Source organism: Oncorhynchus gorbuscha, linkage group LG07, assembly GCF_021184085.1.
Source record: "Oncorhynchus gorbuscha isolate QuinsamMale2020 ecotype Even-year linkage group LG07, OgorEven_v1.0, whole genome shotgun sequence".
Lineage (NCBI taxonomy): Eukaryota > Metazoa > Chordata > Actinopteri > Salmoniformes > Salmonidae > Oncorhynchus > Oncorhynchus gorbuscha.
In genome coordinates, this window is record NC_060179.1 from 69,387,821 (window position 1) to 69,403,134 (window position 15,314).

Genomic DNA, 15,314 nt, shown 5'->3' on the forward strand with positions numbered 1-15,314 from the left:
AGGGCCCTACACACTCACACTCACAGGGCCCTACACACTCACACTCACAGGGCCCTACACACTCACACTCACAGGGCCCTACACACTCACACTCACAGGGCCCTACACACTCACACTCACAGGGCCCTACACACTCACACTCACAGGGCCCTACACACTCACACTCACAGGGCCCTACACACTCACACACACTGTCACTCCAACACACTCACACACACTGTCACTCCAACACACTCACACACACTGTCACTCCAACACACTCACACACACTGTCACTCCAACACACTCACACACACTGTCACTCCAACACTCACACACAAACACTCACTCCATAATTTGCTCACTCACATGTAATATGCACATACATTAATACTGTCTCTACACATGCACACACCCACTCACATACATTAATACTGTCTCTACACATGCACACACCCACTCACATACATTAACACTGTCTCTACACATGCACACACCCACTCACATACATTAATACTGTCTCTACACATGCACACACCCACTCACATACATTAATACTGTCTCTACACATGCACACACCCACTCACATACATTAATACTGTCTCTACACATGCACACACCCACTCACATACATTAATACTGTCTCTACACATGCACACACCCACTCACATACATTAATACTGTCTCTACACATGCACACACCCACTCACATACAAGCTGCTGCTACTCTATCTTATATTCTGTTGCCTAGTCACCGTACCCCTAAACATATCTACCTCCATCACTCCAGTATTCCTGCACACTTAAATATGGTATTGGACTTTTTAAATATTTCCTGTATATAGTATGCTTACTTACTTTATTGTGTATTTCATATTTCTTATTCTTATTTCTTGTGTGTTTTTTTTCTAGTAATACATTGTTATTAATTATTGCATTGTTGGGTTTTGAGCTTGCAAGAAAGCTCAAAGCTGTACTTGTACATGTGGGACCGAGTGGCAACGTGTTCTAAGGCATTGCAGTGCTAGAGGCGGCACTACAGACCTGGGTTCAATCCTGGGCTGTATCATGATCAGGAGTCCCATAGGCTAGTGCGCCATTGGCCCAGCGTCGTCCGGGTAAGAGGAGGGTTTGCCTGGGGTAGGCCATCATTGTAAGTAAGAATTTGTTCTTAACTGTCTTGCCTGATTACATTTTTTTTTTTAAATGTGCCATTAAAACATGAAACTTGTTAAGCAAGATAAGGTAGGCTTCTCATGAAACGTCAAGTGATACTGAGTGCAGTAAAAATAAGATTAAATCCCTCTAACACTTTTTCCCCCGAAGAAAACTGTATCCATTTAATGATCATGATATTTAATGTGGTGTCTGTCTGTGCACTGAACATTCTGAAATGGACAAGCGTATCAACACATTTGAAATGAATGATGACATTGCTTGTGTAGACATCAAGGTACAAGGCGTGTAAGGTCATAAGACTAGATTGATTGACTGCTGTGTTGTGTGTATTGTGAGTGGTCGGTCACAAGGTTAGTGGTACCTTAATTGGGGTGAACGGGCTCGTGGTAATGGCTGGAGCAGAATAAATGGAATGGTATTAGCTCTGTTCCAGCCATTATTATAAGCCGTCTTAACCCCTCAACAGCCTCCACTAATCAAATACATACTGTGTGTAGCTAGTTCTAGTGTGTAGCTTTACTCAGTATTCTGTTGAAGCACCTTTGGCAGCGATTACAGCCTCAAGTCTTCTTGGGTTTGATACTACAAGTTTGGCAATCAATCTAGACATGATGCTTGGCATTCAGGCCAAACAGTTCAATCTTGGTTTCATCAGACCAGAGAATCTTGGTTCTCATGGTCGGAGAGTCCTTTAGGTGGCTTTTGGCAAACTCCAAGAGGGCTGTCATGTGCCTTTTACTGAGGAGTGGCTTCCGTCTAGCCACTCTACCATAAAGGCCTTATTGGTGGAGTGCTGCAGAGATGGTTGTCCTTCTGGAAGGTTCTCCCATCTCCACAGAGGACCTCTGGAGCTCTGTCAGAGTGACCATCGGGTTCTTGGTCACCTCCCTGACCAGGCCCTTCTCCCCCGATTGCTCAGTGTCGCCCGGCAGTCAGCTTTAGGAAGAGTCTTGGTGGTTCCAAACTTCTTCCATTTAAGAATGATGGTTCTTGAGGACCTTCAATGATGCTTCCCCAGATCTGTGCCTCGACACAATCCTGTCTCGGAGCTCTATGGACAATTCCTTGGACCTCATGGCTTGGTTTTTGCTCTGACATGCACTGTCAACTGTGGGACCTTATATAGACAGGTGTGTGCTTTCCCAAATAATGTCCAATCAATTGAATTTACCACAGGTGGGACTCCAATCAAGTTGTAGAAACATCTCAAGGATAGTAAATGAAAACAGAATGCACTTGAGCTCAATTTCGAGTCTCATAGCAAAGAGTCTGAATACTTAAATAAGGTATTTCTGTTTTAGATTTTTAATACATTAGCAAACATATATAATAACCTGTTTTTGCTTTGTCCTTATGGGTTCCGAACGCACTGTATGTCAGCTATGCTATGCCCATTTAGTGCTACACTTGAATTGTGTTTACATGCTGGCAAATCTAAGATGATTACCACTAGCCTGTTCTGACCCTGAATGTAAAAAAAAACATTATGTTTTTCCAATGCTTCTCAAGGAGATGAGAGAGATGTGTGGTTCAGTGATAGGGGTCTGTGTTGACATGGTACCTCAAAAGAAATACATTTTAAGGCCCTGTAATCTCTGTCTAGTCCCCGGGCTTCTGATGTGTTTTGTAGATAACTTTGATATACAGATGGATTTCAGGAGACAAAGAATGAGGAAACCTCAGTAAGCGGTTTCCATGTTTCAACCTGAACAGGCTTGTTGAGTCTCTCTCTTCATCTTCATGTTTTCTTCTCTTAATGCTGAAATTCTGTTGTTCTCTCTTGTCTTGTTGAGTCTGCATACTGTACACATTTTTTTTCTCTTTGTGCAAAAATTCTCTAGCAGCATGGCAGCTTAGTAGTAGACGACCTCTAGGCAGCTTAGTAGTAGAAGACCTCTAGGCAGATCGTTGAAGACTGATGATCACTCTGTCAAAATGCTCCCTTTTTCTTTTTGACCAAATAACCATTAAACAAGCCTTCAGAGCAGCTTTGCTTCACTTTTGACAAGAGTTAATTATGCCACTTGACAGTTAGAATGAAACACAAGCATGTTGCAGACCTGATAGACTCTTGGGGATTGTAAGTAATGGCCAGTTGGCTCACCCCTGGATGTCAGGGTTGAAGCCGGGCTCACTGTGAACTGGGTTGACGTATTGACCAACTTTGGGTCAGACTGTAGACTTCATGGGCTGTTGGATATGTAGTTGGATTAAAGGGTCGTCTGATGATTGATGTTGACTGTTTGAACTCTTCGGTGGATGGATCTGTACTGTCTCCTGTGAGAGGGGTCGCTGAGTACACTGGGAGGCTCAGTGCCCGAACAGTGCTGGGACTCCATTGTTTCATATCCTGGATCTTCCACTGGGACTGAGCAGTACAATAGGGCAGACTATCAAACAGTGGCACCACTAGCTGCGCACGCGCACACACTCACACATACGCAGATACTAGCCAGACAGCGAGGAGTGGACACTGGCTAAATCACATGAACAGGGTTAATGAGGTCAGACCTCTGAGATAGTTTAACGTGACAAGGGTCATTGTAAAAACACCCCGATAAGATATTGACCCACAGTAGCTATTCACTACACCACAGGAGGTTGGTGGCACCTTAATTGGGGAAGACATGCGGGTGGAATGGTATCAAGCACACGGTTTCAGGCCTCCCGGGTTGCGTAGTGGTCTAGGGCACTGCATTGCAGCGCTAGCTGTGCCACCAGAGACTCTGGGTTTGCGCCCAGGCTCTGTCACAGCTGGCTGACTGCAGCTGGCTGACTGGGAGGACCGTGGGGCGACGCACAATTGGCCTAGCGTCATCCGGGTTAGGGAGGGTTTGGCCGGTAGGGATATCCTTGTCTCATCGCGCACCAGCGACTCCTGTGGGGGGCCGGGTGCAATGTGCGCTAACCAAGGTCGCCAGGTGCATGGTGTTTCCTCTGACACATTGGTGCGGCTGGCTTCCGGGTTGGTGGCGCGCTGTGTTAAGAAGCAGTGCGGTTGGGTAGTGTTTCAGAGGACGTATGACTTTCGACCTTCATCTCTCCCGAGCCCGTACGGGAGTTGTAGCGTTGAGACAATATAGTAATTACTAACAATTCGATACCACGAAATTGGGAAGAAAAAGGGGGTAAAAAAAGGAGAAAAAAAAGCACACGGTTTCTATGTGTTTGATGCCATTAGCTTCATTCCAACCATTATTATAAACAGTCCTCCCCTCAGCAGCCTCCACTGAACTACACATCTCCATTGCCTCCAGTTAAATGCCCCGGATTGTGTATTATTGTCCACAAGAGGTCAGAGTGCATGGCCATGGCAAGATTCCTAACTGATCACTCTTACTCCCAACCATAGATAAAACAATGATGACTTTGCAATAAATCAATTCCTTGTCTGTTTGAGGGCTAAAATGACAGATAGTAGTACATGGTGTGTAGCAAGATGAAGCAAGATAACAGTATGCTATTGCAGAATCCCTTCAGAGCCTCAGGGAAGTCAGCTCCGCCATCTTCCTTTGGCCGATGGGATACAACACAGGAAAGGAAAATGTCTCCTGTTTTTAGAACATGGACTCTGTGACACCGTTCCGTCCAAGGCAGTCTCTGTGGAAACCAAGGCAGTCTCTGTGGAAACCAAGGCGGTCTCTGTGGAAACCAAGGCGGTCTCTGTGGAAACCAAGGCGGTCTCTGTGGAAACCAAGGCGGTCTCTGTGGAAACCAAGGCGGTCTCTGTGGAAACCAGCTTAATGTCGATTTATTATCTGGTACAAATTGGACAAGAGAGGGAGGAAGGAGGCGGAGGGGTGTTGTTTCTGTTGATGTTGGCAAATATGGGACCCTATTGTGGGGAACGACTTGAACGTCTGAGCTTCTTACCCTGGCGCAGAGCCAAAGCACCAACTCCTCAGAACACCACAGTCCGGTGTTTATCCAAAACTGAGGGAGGAAACAGAATAAGATCTAGGTCTGGACAACAACAAATTGGTGCCACCACTCTCAGTCCAAGTCCACCTCAGATCAGTCTTGTCACTTATCGAGTGAGTTCCTGCCAAGTCCCGTCAGATATAATATTTTGGGAACCTTTGCCAAGACCCAAATAAATCTCTCAGTGAAAACCAAATAAATAATACACTGAGTGAACTGATTTGAAGCAAAGAAAACTTGATATCAAAGTAAAGGATTCTATTGCTTTGTTTAGTTTTCAACTAGTTTGCTATTTTATTCATTGTTTGTCTTGGCAGTTTATTCATACTCTTATCTTGTGGCTTTTAAAAGTCACAAAAACTCAAACCCCTGAACATACACCATCTTTTACTGTGTGTGGCATGTGACCACAGTAGTTGTGGTGTGCCAGGGCTCAGGGCACAATGAGTTCACCCTCCTTGTGCCACGTGCCATGCCCCAGTAAAACCGCCAGCAAACCGCATCCCTGGGCAGACAACACACCAAGGAAACCACATTCCTTACACACTATTACCATCACTTACAAGTCTTTTACAATTTCTTCAACCTGCCGTTCTTTCACCCTATCTTGTATATCCACCCATCTTACCTCACCCTTTTGTGGTTTAGTGTAATTGTAGCTTTTTTTGGCAGCCTCTCCTCTCCTTTTGTCAGACTCAACCCCTTTTTCTTGTTTAACCTTTTACTGCAGAGGGCTAAATCAGGGTCACACAGAACCTTTTACTGCAGAGGGCTAAATCAGGGTCACACAGAACCTTTTACTGCAGAGGGCTAAATCAGGGTCACACAGAACCTTTTACTGCAGAGGGCTAAATCAGGGTCACACAGAACCTTTTACTGCAGAGGGCTAAATCAGGGTCACACAGAACCTTTTACTGCAGAGGGCTAAATCAGGGTCACACAGAACCTTTTACTGCAGAGGGCTAAATCAGGGTCACACAGAACCTTTTACTGCAGAGGGCTAAATCAGGGTCACACAGAACCTTTTACTGCAGAGGGCTAAATCAGGGTCACACAGAACCTTTTACTGCAGAGGGCTAAATCAGGGTCACACAGAACCTTTTACTGCAGAGGGCTAAATCAGGGTCACACAGAACCTTTTACTGCAGAGGGCTAAATCAGGGTCACACAGAACCTTTTACTGCAGAGGGCTAAATCAGGGTCACACAGAACCTTTTACTGCAGAGGGCTAAATCAGGGTCACACAGAACCTTTTACTGCAGAGGGCTAAATCAGGGTCACACAGAACCTTTTACTGCAGTGGGCTAAATCAGGGTCACACAGAACCTTTTACTGCAGAGGGCTAAATCAGGGTCACACAGAACCTTTTACTGCAGTGGGCTAAATCAGGGTCACACAGAACCTTTTACTGCAGAGGGCTAAATCAGGGTCACACAGAACCTTTTACTGCAGTGGGCTAAATCAGGGTCACACAGTGTGTATATTGGTCGTCATAAACAAATCTACTTTGAAACTAAAGTATACACCTCACATACACAGAGTTGAAATGTATTACATTGAGTTTAAATTCCAATATTACACTTTATATACATCACAGAAGACTGAAATATAACAAAACTTTTTGACACAGAAACACCATATTCTTTTTGATTTGCTTTAATACACTCTGCTATTGTAGTATGTGATTCTGACATAGTTTTGGATTCATTGTGAATTCAGAAGAGATCAGGGGTTAGAGTTTATAGCAATTTATAAAAATGGAGGAAGTACATTCCAGTACTATTATATCAGTAATTATTTTCTTGGCACTGGGCCTGTGTTGAGCTCACTGGAATGGGGATATATTAACTCTGTGTATGTTTCTGTTTGCTACATCCATAGAATACATCTATGAATTTGAGAGTGGTTCCATTTCCCACAGCCTAAGCTGTTTTTGTGTTGGAATTTGTTGATGTAGGCAAAGCCTATAGCACACAAAATGTTTTGTCTGTGTCTCTCAGTTTTTGCAAATCTGTATGCCTTTGTGTGAGTCTACCACAGGACTCCCGCCGCACTCTTAGTATTCTGTGCACTCTGACTCTCACTACCCCCCTCGCTCTGAGAGTGGGACTCCGTCTAAGCTCTATTTAGGTGTAAGACACCACTAATCCGATCATATGATTGACTGCTAAAGAACCTGTCTGTGCTCTCTGCTCCGCTTCCCTAAAACCTCTCAGAAAAATTTCAACCCCACCTGTCTGTGAGTGTGTGTGAAGAGAGTTACGTCTTTGTTGGGATGTTGGAAGATTTGTTATTCAGAGCACTTTGTGTGTGGTTATCACAATGGCTTTAATAATCTGTTGTCTCGATAAGTAGAAAAGTGTGTGTGTGTGTACGTGTGTGTTTGAGAAGCTAAGAAGTTTGTGGTGACAAGGCTTGGGTACTGACCTGCTTTCGGGGACAGAGGACGTGGGATCAGTGATTGAGTGCATCTTTAGCAAGCATTTTTACTCTCTGTTTCTCTCTCTCTCTCTCTCTCTCTCTCTCTCTCTCTCTCTCTCTCTCTTTCTCTCTCTTGTTTCTCTCTCTTTGTTTCTCTCTCTATTTCTCTCTCTCTCTCTCTGTTTCTCTCTCTCTCTCTTTTTCTCTCTTGCTCTGTTTCTCTATCGCTCTGTTTCTCTCTCGCTCTGTTTCTCTCTGTTTCTCTCTCTCTGTTTCTCTCTCTCACACTCGCTCTGTTTCTCTCTCTGTTTCTCTCTCTCTGTTTCTCTCTCTCTCTGTTTCACTCTGTCTCTCTCTCTCTCTGTTTTACTCTGTCTCTCTCTCTCTCTCTCTCTCTCTCTCTCTCTCTCTCTCTCTCTCTCTCTCTCTCTCTCTCTCTCTCTCTCTCTCTCTCTCTCTCTCTCTCTCTCTCTCTCACACTCAGTCTCTCTCTCTCTCTCTCTCTCTCTCTCACACTCAGTCTCTCCCTCTCTCTCTCTCTCTCTCTCTCTCTCTCTCTCTCTCTCTCTCTCACTCTCAGTCTCTCCCTCTTTCTCTCTCTCTCTGTTTCACTCTCTCTCTCTCTCTCTGTTTCACTCTGTCTCACAGCATTGCGAGTAACAGTTAAGTATCAATATTGCAGCATCTGCAGTCTGTTACCATTGTTACCAAGTCCCCAAACTCACTTATCCAAATAGGTAATTTTACTGTTTTACTTGTATTTACTGTTTAAAAATATATATATTCTCACTTGGATTTTGTGGGTTACTGTGTAAATACATCAAATTTAATGTGTTTTAATTTTAGGCTTTAAGGCAACAAAAGGTGAACATTTTGAAAGAGGGTGGTGACTTTCTATACCCACGTATCTATCTAGACCTCTATGGTGAGAACCACCAGAGATTGTGTACAGAACTGAGGGACAGGATTGACAACAGACGACTAGAGGGCTATATTAAGACATGGAAAAATGGCATGCTTAATCATTCTCTGCGTGGTTCTATTTATCTTTCAAAGAAGTTGAGCCACGGACTCTCTTGAGATTTGGGTCTCTTTTGTTGCTGAGCACAATGAGTATATCCTATACGCGTTTGCCAGTTTGTGTCCTCTCACCGTATACAATGCAGGGGATTGGTGCTGGTCCTGAGAGAAAGAATACAAAGAAACAATACATTATTTAAGAGTTGGGTTGAAGTTTGGGGTCAATTCCATTTAAATTCCAGTCAATTCAGGAAGTACACTGAAATTGAAATTCAAATCCATTCATTTTCAATGAGGAACATTTGGAATTGGAATTTGGTTTGCCTTCTGAATTGACTGGAATTGAAATGGAAATTGAGTGGAACATTCTACCTGTAGCCTATAGATCATTTGACCCTTGACCTCCCCACCTGACCTGACTTCTCTTCCTGTCAAGGAGCAGTTCGGAACGGCGGAAGGAGAAGTCTCGTGACGCGGCACGTTGTCGTCGAAGTAAGGAGACAGAGGGGTTCTACGAGCTGGCCCATCAGCTGCCCCTCCCACACAGCGTCAGCTCCCACTTGGACAAAGCCTCCATCATGAGACTGGCCATCAGCTTCCTGCGCACCCGCAAGGTCGTCGGCCCAGGTCAGCGCTATATCGTACACGCATACACACACAAACACACACACATACAAAGACACACACACACACGTAGTCAGACACACACACATATGCCTTCACTCTTCTCCTGATAAAGCATATACTTATTACTAAATACATATGTTTTATGAAGATATACTTATGTCACCTGTCTGTCAAGACTATCAAATCCATAATCCCTGGTGTGTGTGTTGTTATCTAGTCATAGCAAGATACTTATTGCTGCACTTGGTTACTATAAGGATATCAATGTCCCATTAGGTCACTGATATATGGGATGGAGATTATGAATCACTGATCTGCCTCCTCCTCTACTATAATTGTGACAGTGAAGTAAACAAAGGAAACAGCACTGGGACAGATGATGGAAATCCTTGGTGAGAGGGGACAGACATGGAGGAAAGAAGAATCTGGCAAGCATGTCTCTGGAAGTTTCTTGGATCCAGGGCGGAAGTGTGTGCATTGGGAGGGAGGGTGGGGGAGGTCATTACACTTGTCCTCCTTCCCGTGCTTTTATAAAATTAGAATCTCCGGAAGACAGACAAAGGAACCTCTTTATTGTTCTGGCGTTCCACAATGTCTGTGTTTTGAAATACTGAGACATCAGACTTCATCGCATGAAAACACTACGGAAGCAACTCCAGATGCAAAATGTATCTATATTATTTACAATAGTTTCTGGTCCTTGCCATGGCACCCTGGTTATCTCCTGCCTCTCTTTGCCATCTCCCCTGGTCAAACAGTGCAACTTCACTGCAACAAGTGAAATCTATGTAAGCCTAAATATCTTAATAAGACAATTAAGGTAAAATATCTTGAAATAAGATAAACAACTTCAATTAAGACCTTTTTTGAAGGTTAAAATATGCAACGTTATCTGGCAATGGTGTTAGCTAATTTAGCCTGGTAAAAAAAAGAGGATTTTAAGTGAATTTTCACTCAACATAAGATATTTAGGCTTGCTTAGATTGAACTTATTTCAGTCTTCTGCCTAGAGGTGGTTCAGTGAGAAGGTGAGAGATATTGAGCAAATGAGATGGGATGTATAGGTTCAGAATAGGCTGGATTTGGGCAGTGAGGGACTGTAGGGGATGGCGAGGGACAGAATCGCTGCTCTGTGGAGGGGAGATGGTACAGACGATTGTCTTATCTGCACAGCTGTGCTTCTGATTGGAGTGGGATGGAGAATGTGATTGGAAGGCACTCAGAGGAAGGCCCGGCTCTGCCACTGCGAGACTGGCGCTCCCTCTCTCAAGTCAGCCATAACACAGACCTGCCTTGGCGCTATGCAACACCTCCCCTACACACACACACACACACACGCACACGCACACGCACACGCACGCGCGCACGCACACGCACACGCACACGCACACGCACACGCACACGCACACGCACGCTCACGCGCACACGCACACGCACACACGCACACGCACACGCACACGCACGCACACGCACACACGCACACGCACACACGCACACGCACACGCACACACGCACACGCAAACTCACACCTACACCTACACACGCACACCTACACACGCACACCTACACACGCACACCTACACACACACACCTACACACACACACCTACACACACACACCTACACACCTACACGTACCACATGTCACTCCCAAGGAGAAAGAATCGTACAGATTGTTGAAGTGCCCTTTTTATGCCTCTCTAAAACAGAACAGTTGTATAACAGCCATGCATTCACGCGCACACACACACTGCCGCAGCAGCGGGAACACCTCTGTGACCGTATACACTGAGTATACCAAACATTAAGAACACCTTCCTATTATTGAGTTGCACCTCACCCACCCACCCATTTGCCCTCAGAACAGCCTCAATTCGTCAGGGCAGGGACTCTACAAGGTGTCGAAAGCGTTCAACAGGGATACTGGCCCATATTGAATTATGTCAAGTTGGCTGGATATCCTTTGAGTGTTGGACCATTCTTGATAAACTGTTGAGCGTGAAAAACCCAGCAGCGTTGCAGTTCTTGGCATAAAGCGGTGCACCTGGCGCCTACTACTATACCCCGTTCAAAGGCACTCAAATCTTTTGTTTTGCCCATTCACCCTCTGAATGGCACACATACTGTACACATTCCATGTCTCAATTGTCTCAAGGCTTTTACAATGATATAACCTGTCTCCACCACTTCATCTACAATGATTGAAGTGGATTTAACAAGTGACATCATCAAGGGATCATAGCTTTCACCTGGATTCACCTGGTCAGTCTATGTCATGTTTTGTATACTCAGTGTATAAGAGCAGCCCATGTGGTTCTGGGACACTGATACACTGGCCCCTCAGCCACTATGGCACTGAATGAATGATTGACTAATTGAGTCAATTACAGCTATTCACAGGGATAAAGTTTCAATGAATCTTATGGTTGCTGACAAGCTTGATTTTGATGTGAATGAAACATTTCCTCTAAAGCTACCAGCCTTATCATTCTTACTCAGAATACAAACTATGTTTATTTCCATCGGAGAACAGCATCAGGCCGTGTTTTAAACTATGTTGATTTCCATCTGAGAACAGCATCAGGCCGCGTTTTAAACTATGTTGATTTCCATCTGAGAACAGCATCAGACCGCGTTTTAAACTATGTTGATTTCCATCTGAGAACAGCATCAGGCCGTGTTTTAAACTATGTTGATTTCCATCTGAGAACAGCATGAGGCCGCGTTTTCAACTATGTTGATTTCCATCTGAGAACAGCATCAGGCCGCGTTTTAAACTATGTTGATTTCCATCTGAGAACAGCATCAGGCCGCGTTTTAAACTATGTTGATTTCCATCTGAGAACAGCATCAGGCCGCGTTTTAAACTATGTTGATTTCCATCTGAGAACAGCATCAGACCGCGTTTTAAACTATGTTGATTTCCATCTGAGAACAGCATCAGGCCGCGTTTTAAACTATGTTGATTTCCATCTGAGAACAGCATCAGGCCGCGTTTTAAACTATGTTGATTTCCATCTGAGAACAGCATGAGGCCGCGTTTTCAACTATGTTGATTTCCATCTGAGAACAGCATCAGGCCGCGTTTTAAACTATGTTGATTTCCATCTGAGAACAGCATCAGGCCGCGTTTTAAACTATGTTGATTTCCATCTGAGAACAGCATCAGGCCGCGTTTTAAACTATGTTGATTTCCATCTGAGAACAGCATCAGACCGCGTTTTAAACTATGTTGATTTCCATCTGAGAACAGCATCAGGCCGCGTTTTAAACTATGTTGATTTCCATCTGAGAACAGCATCAGGCCGCGTTTTAAACTATGTTGAATTTGTTGCATTTGCACTGAGCTGAGATGGGGTAAAATGTAACGTTCAACAGGAAAGTCCTCTGAGTTCAGATCAGTAGGATACAGTACAGACACTACAGGAAATGATGCAAGACATGGCATCCTGTGACCTGTTTTATAATCTATGCTTTTGTTGAAGCTTTTGTAGTCCTGTAGTAGTTTGATGTTAACATACTGTACCAATTAACTCATGTAACCATGACTCAGCTCAAATGGGAGTTATTACAATCCCAAACATTCTACTCAAAATTGTAGAGAAGGAAACTATAGATGCAAAAATCAAGTGTTCAGGCTAAAAGGTGGTCCTGTAGAGTTGAGTCTCCCATCAGCCGAAGACCCATGAGAAAGTCGTTGCTCCCCTGGGGCTACATTCTCTGGGCTGGGCCAAAATCCCAAATCCAGGCCCAGGCCTTCTTGGCCCCCCGTAGGCCTTGAGAACAGCTCTTATCTAAGGGAAGCACACTGGAGGAATCACAGGCTTCCGACCCCCAGCATGGAGCCACGTTTTGTTCACTGGGACTCTGTAGTCGCTCTGCTGCCTCCCTTTTGAGCCCATGCCAGATTAACTTTATCTACATTTTCTCACTTGGCTTCAAGTAACGTGGTGCAGACTGCAGAGATTTTGGGGGGGTTGTGTAGGTTTCATTAGATTTAGCTACAACATCTTGGATACTGAGCTTGCAATTGGCTTATTCAACCCCCCTCCTCTCCCTTGTAACTATTCCCCAGGTCGTTGCTGTAAATGAGAATGTGTTCTCAGTCAACTTTAAAAAAAAAAACATACAAATACTGTGCAGTATGTATTGTACGTTACACAGTGACTTTCAGTGTGCTGGGAATGTTTGTCTCAAGGTTAAGGCTAACTCATTAGTGTGTGCCTTAAGATGGACATTGTTAAAGCAACAGCCTTTCTCAAGTGTGTGTGTGTGTGTGTGTGTGTGTGTGTGTGTGTGTGTGTGTGTGTGTGTGTGTGTGTGTGTGTGTGTGTGTGTGTGTGTGTGTGTGTGTGTGTGTGTGTGTGTGTGTGTGTGTGTGTGTGTGAGGGAAGCGACCAAGGGAAGGTCAGGGGATTTGGGAGTGTTCAGAGATGCAGGATGAAGTTGTTCTGGTTTGTTTTGGACATGGGCCAGGGCTTCAAGAAGGAAAACAAGCTTGACACACACACACACAAACAGGTCCAGAACAAATTGAAGAAAACAGAGTATTATGCAGAGCCTTGATTGCATGGAATCCCCTTCCATCTCATATAGCGCAAGTGAACAGTAAACCTGGTTTCAAAAAACAAATAAAGCAGCACCACATGGTACAATGCCTCTCCCCTGTGTGACCTACTTGTTGTGTGTATGTACTGAGTATGTGTAACTGATAAATGCACACACACACACATACACACACATACTACATGTCAATGTTTATAAATGTATATATACTGAACAAAAATATAAACGCAACCATTTCAAAGATTTTACTGAGTTACAGTTCATATGAGGACATCAGTCAATTGAAATAAATTCATTAGGCCCTAATCTATGGATTTCACATGACTGGGTATTTAGATAAGCATCTGTTTGTCACAGATACCTTCAAAGAAATGGGCATCACAATAGAACTCAGAATCTCATCAAGGTATTTCTGTGCATTTAAATTGCCATTTAAATGCAATTGTGTTTGTTGTCTGTAGCTTATGCCTGCCCATACCATAACCCAACCCCCACCATTAGGCACTCTGTTCACAACGTTGACATCAGCAAACCGCTCGCCCACATGACGCCATACACATGCTCTGCGGTTATGAGGCCGATTGGACGCATTGCCAAATTCTCTAAAACGATGTTGGAGGCGGCTTATGGTAGAGAAATTAACATTCAATTCCTGTAGTCAGCATGCCAATAGCACGCTCCCTCAACTTGAGACATCTTTGGCGTTGTGTTGTGTGACACAACTGCACATTTATTGTCCCCAGCGCAAGGTGCACATGTGTAATAATCCAGCTGTTTAATCAGCTTCATGATATGCCACACGTGTCAGGTGGATGGATTATCTTGGCAAAGTAGAAATTCTCACTAACAAGGACGTAAACAAATTTGTGCCCAACATTTGAGAGAAATACGCTTTTAGTGCATCTTTTATGTCAGCTCATTAAACATGGGACCAACACTTTACATGTTGCGTTAATTTTTTTGTTCGGTGTAAAGTATTTAGTCTGTATGTATTTTTTGTTATGTGTCGGACCTCAGTAAGACTAGTTGTCGCCATTCACAATGAGACAATCTTGTGCCGAACACACACACGTACACACACACAGTTATATAATGTTGCACATCTGACGTGAGTGTTTTCCCAAAGGCTGCTCCAACGATGCAGAGACTGAGGAGGACAGACAGACGGACAGTATGTATTTGAAGTCACTGGAGGGGTTCGTCACTGTGGTTACATCAGACGGCGACATGATCTTCCTCTCAGAAAACATCAACAAGTTCATGGGCTTAACACAGGTGAGCAGAAACATCACATGATTTAAACATCATACATAATCAGGTTGTTTGTTATGTACAATGCATCCAGTACTCTCTCCCTGGAGACAGACAGACAGACAGACAGACAGACAGACAGACAGACAGACAGACAGACAGACAGACAGACAGGAAAACAGACAGACAGACAGGTAAGGCAGAAAAACAGACAGACAGGAAGGGCAGACAGACAGACAGGAAGGCAGACAGACAGACAGGAAGGCAGACAGACACACAGAGATGGGCTGTAGCTGGTGATGTCTCTCATAGCCGTGTGAAATGTCAGCCCTGTCAGAGGCCTGTTTGGCA

General features: G+C 44.3%; 1 protein-coding gene across 2 annotated transcripts in view; it reads left to right on the forward strand.

Moving 5' to 3' along the window:
• LOC124040295 (endothelial PAS domain-containing protein 1-like) overlaps positions 1-15,314 on the forward strand; it is a 54,959-nt gene that overhangs the window by 23,165 nt on the left and 16,480 nt on the right. The window contains exons 2-3 of one of the 2 annotated variants that reach the window (XM_046357346.1): positions 8,957-9,147; positions 14,839-14,987. In XM_046357346.1, coding sequence (XP_046213302.1) covers positions 8,957-9,147; positions 14,839-14,987 — 340 coding nt within the window. The remainder of the gene's footprint in view (positions 1-8,956; positions 9,148-14,838; positions 14,988-15,314) is intronic. The other variant, XM_046357347.1, reaches the window with a different exon arrangement.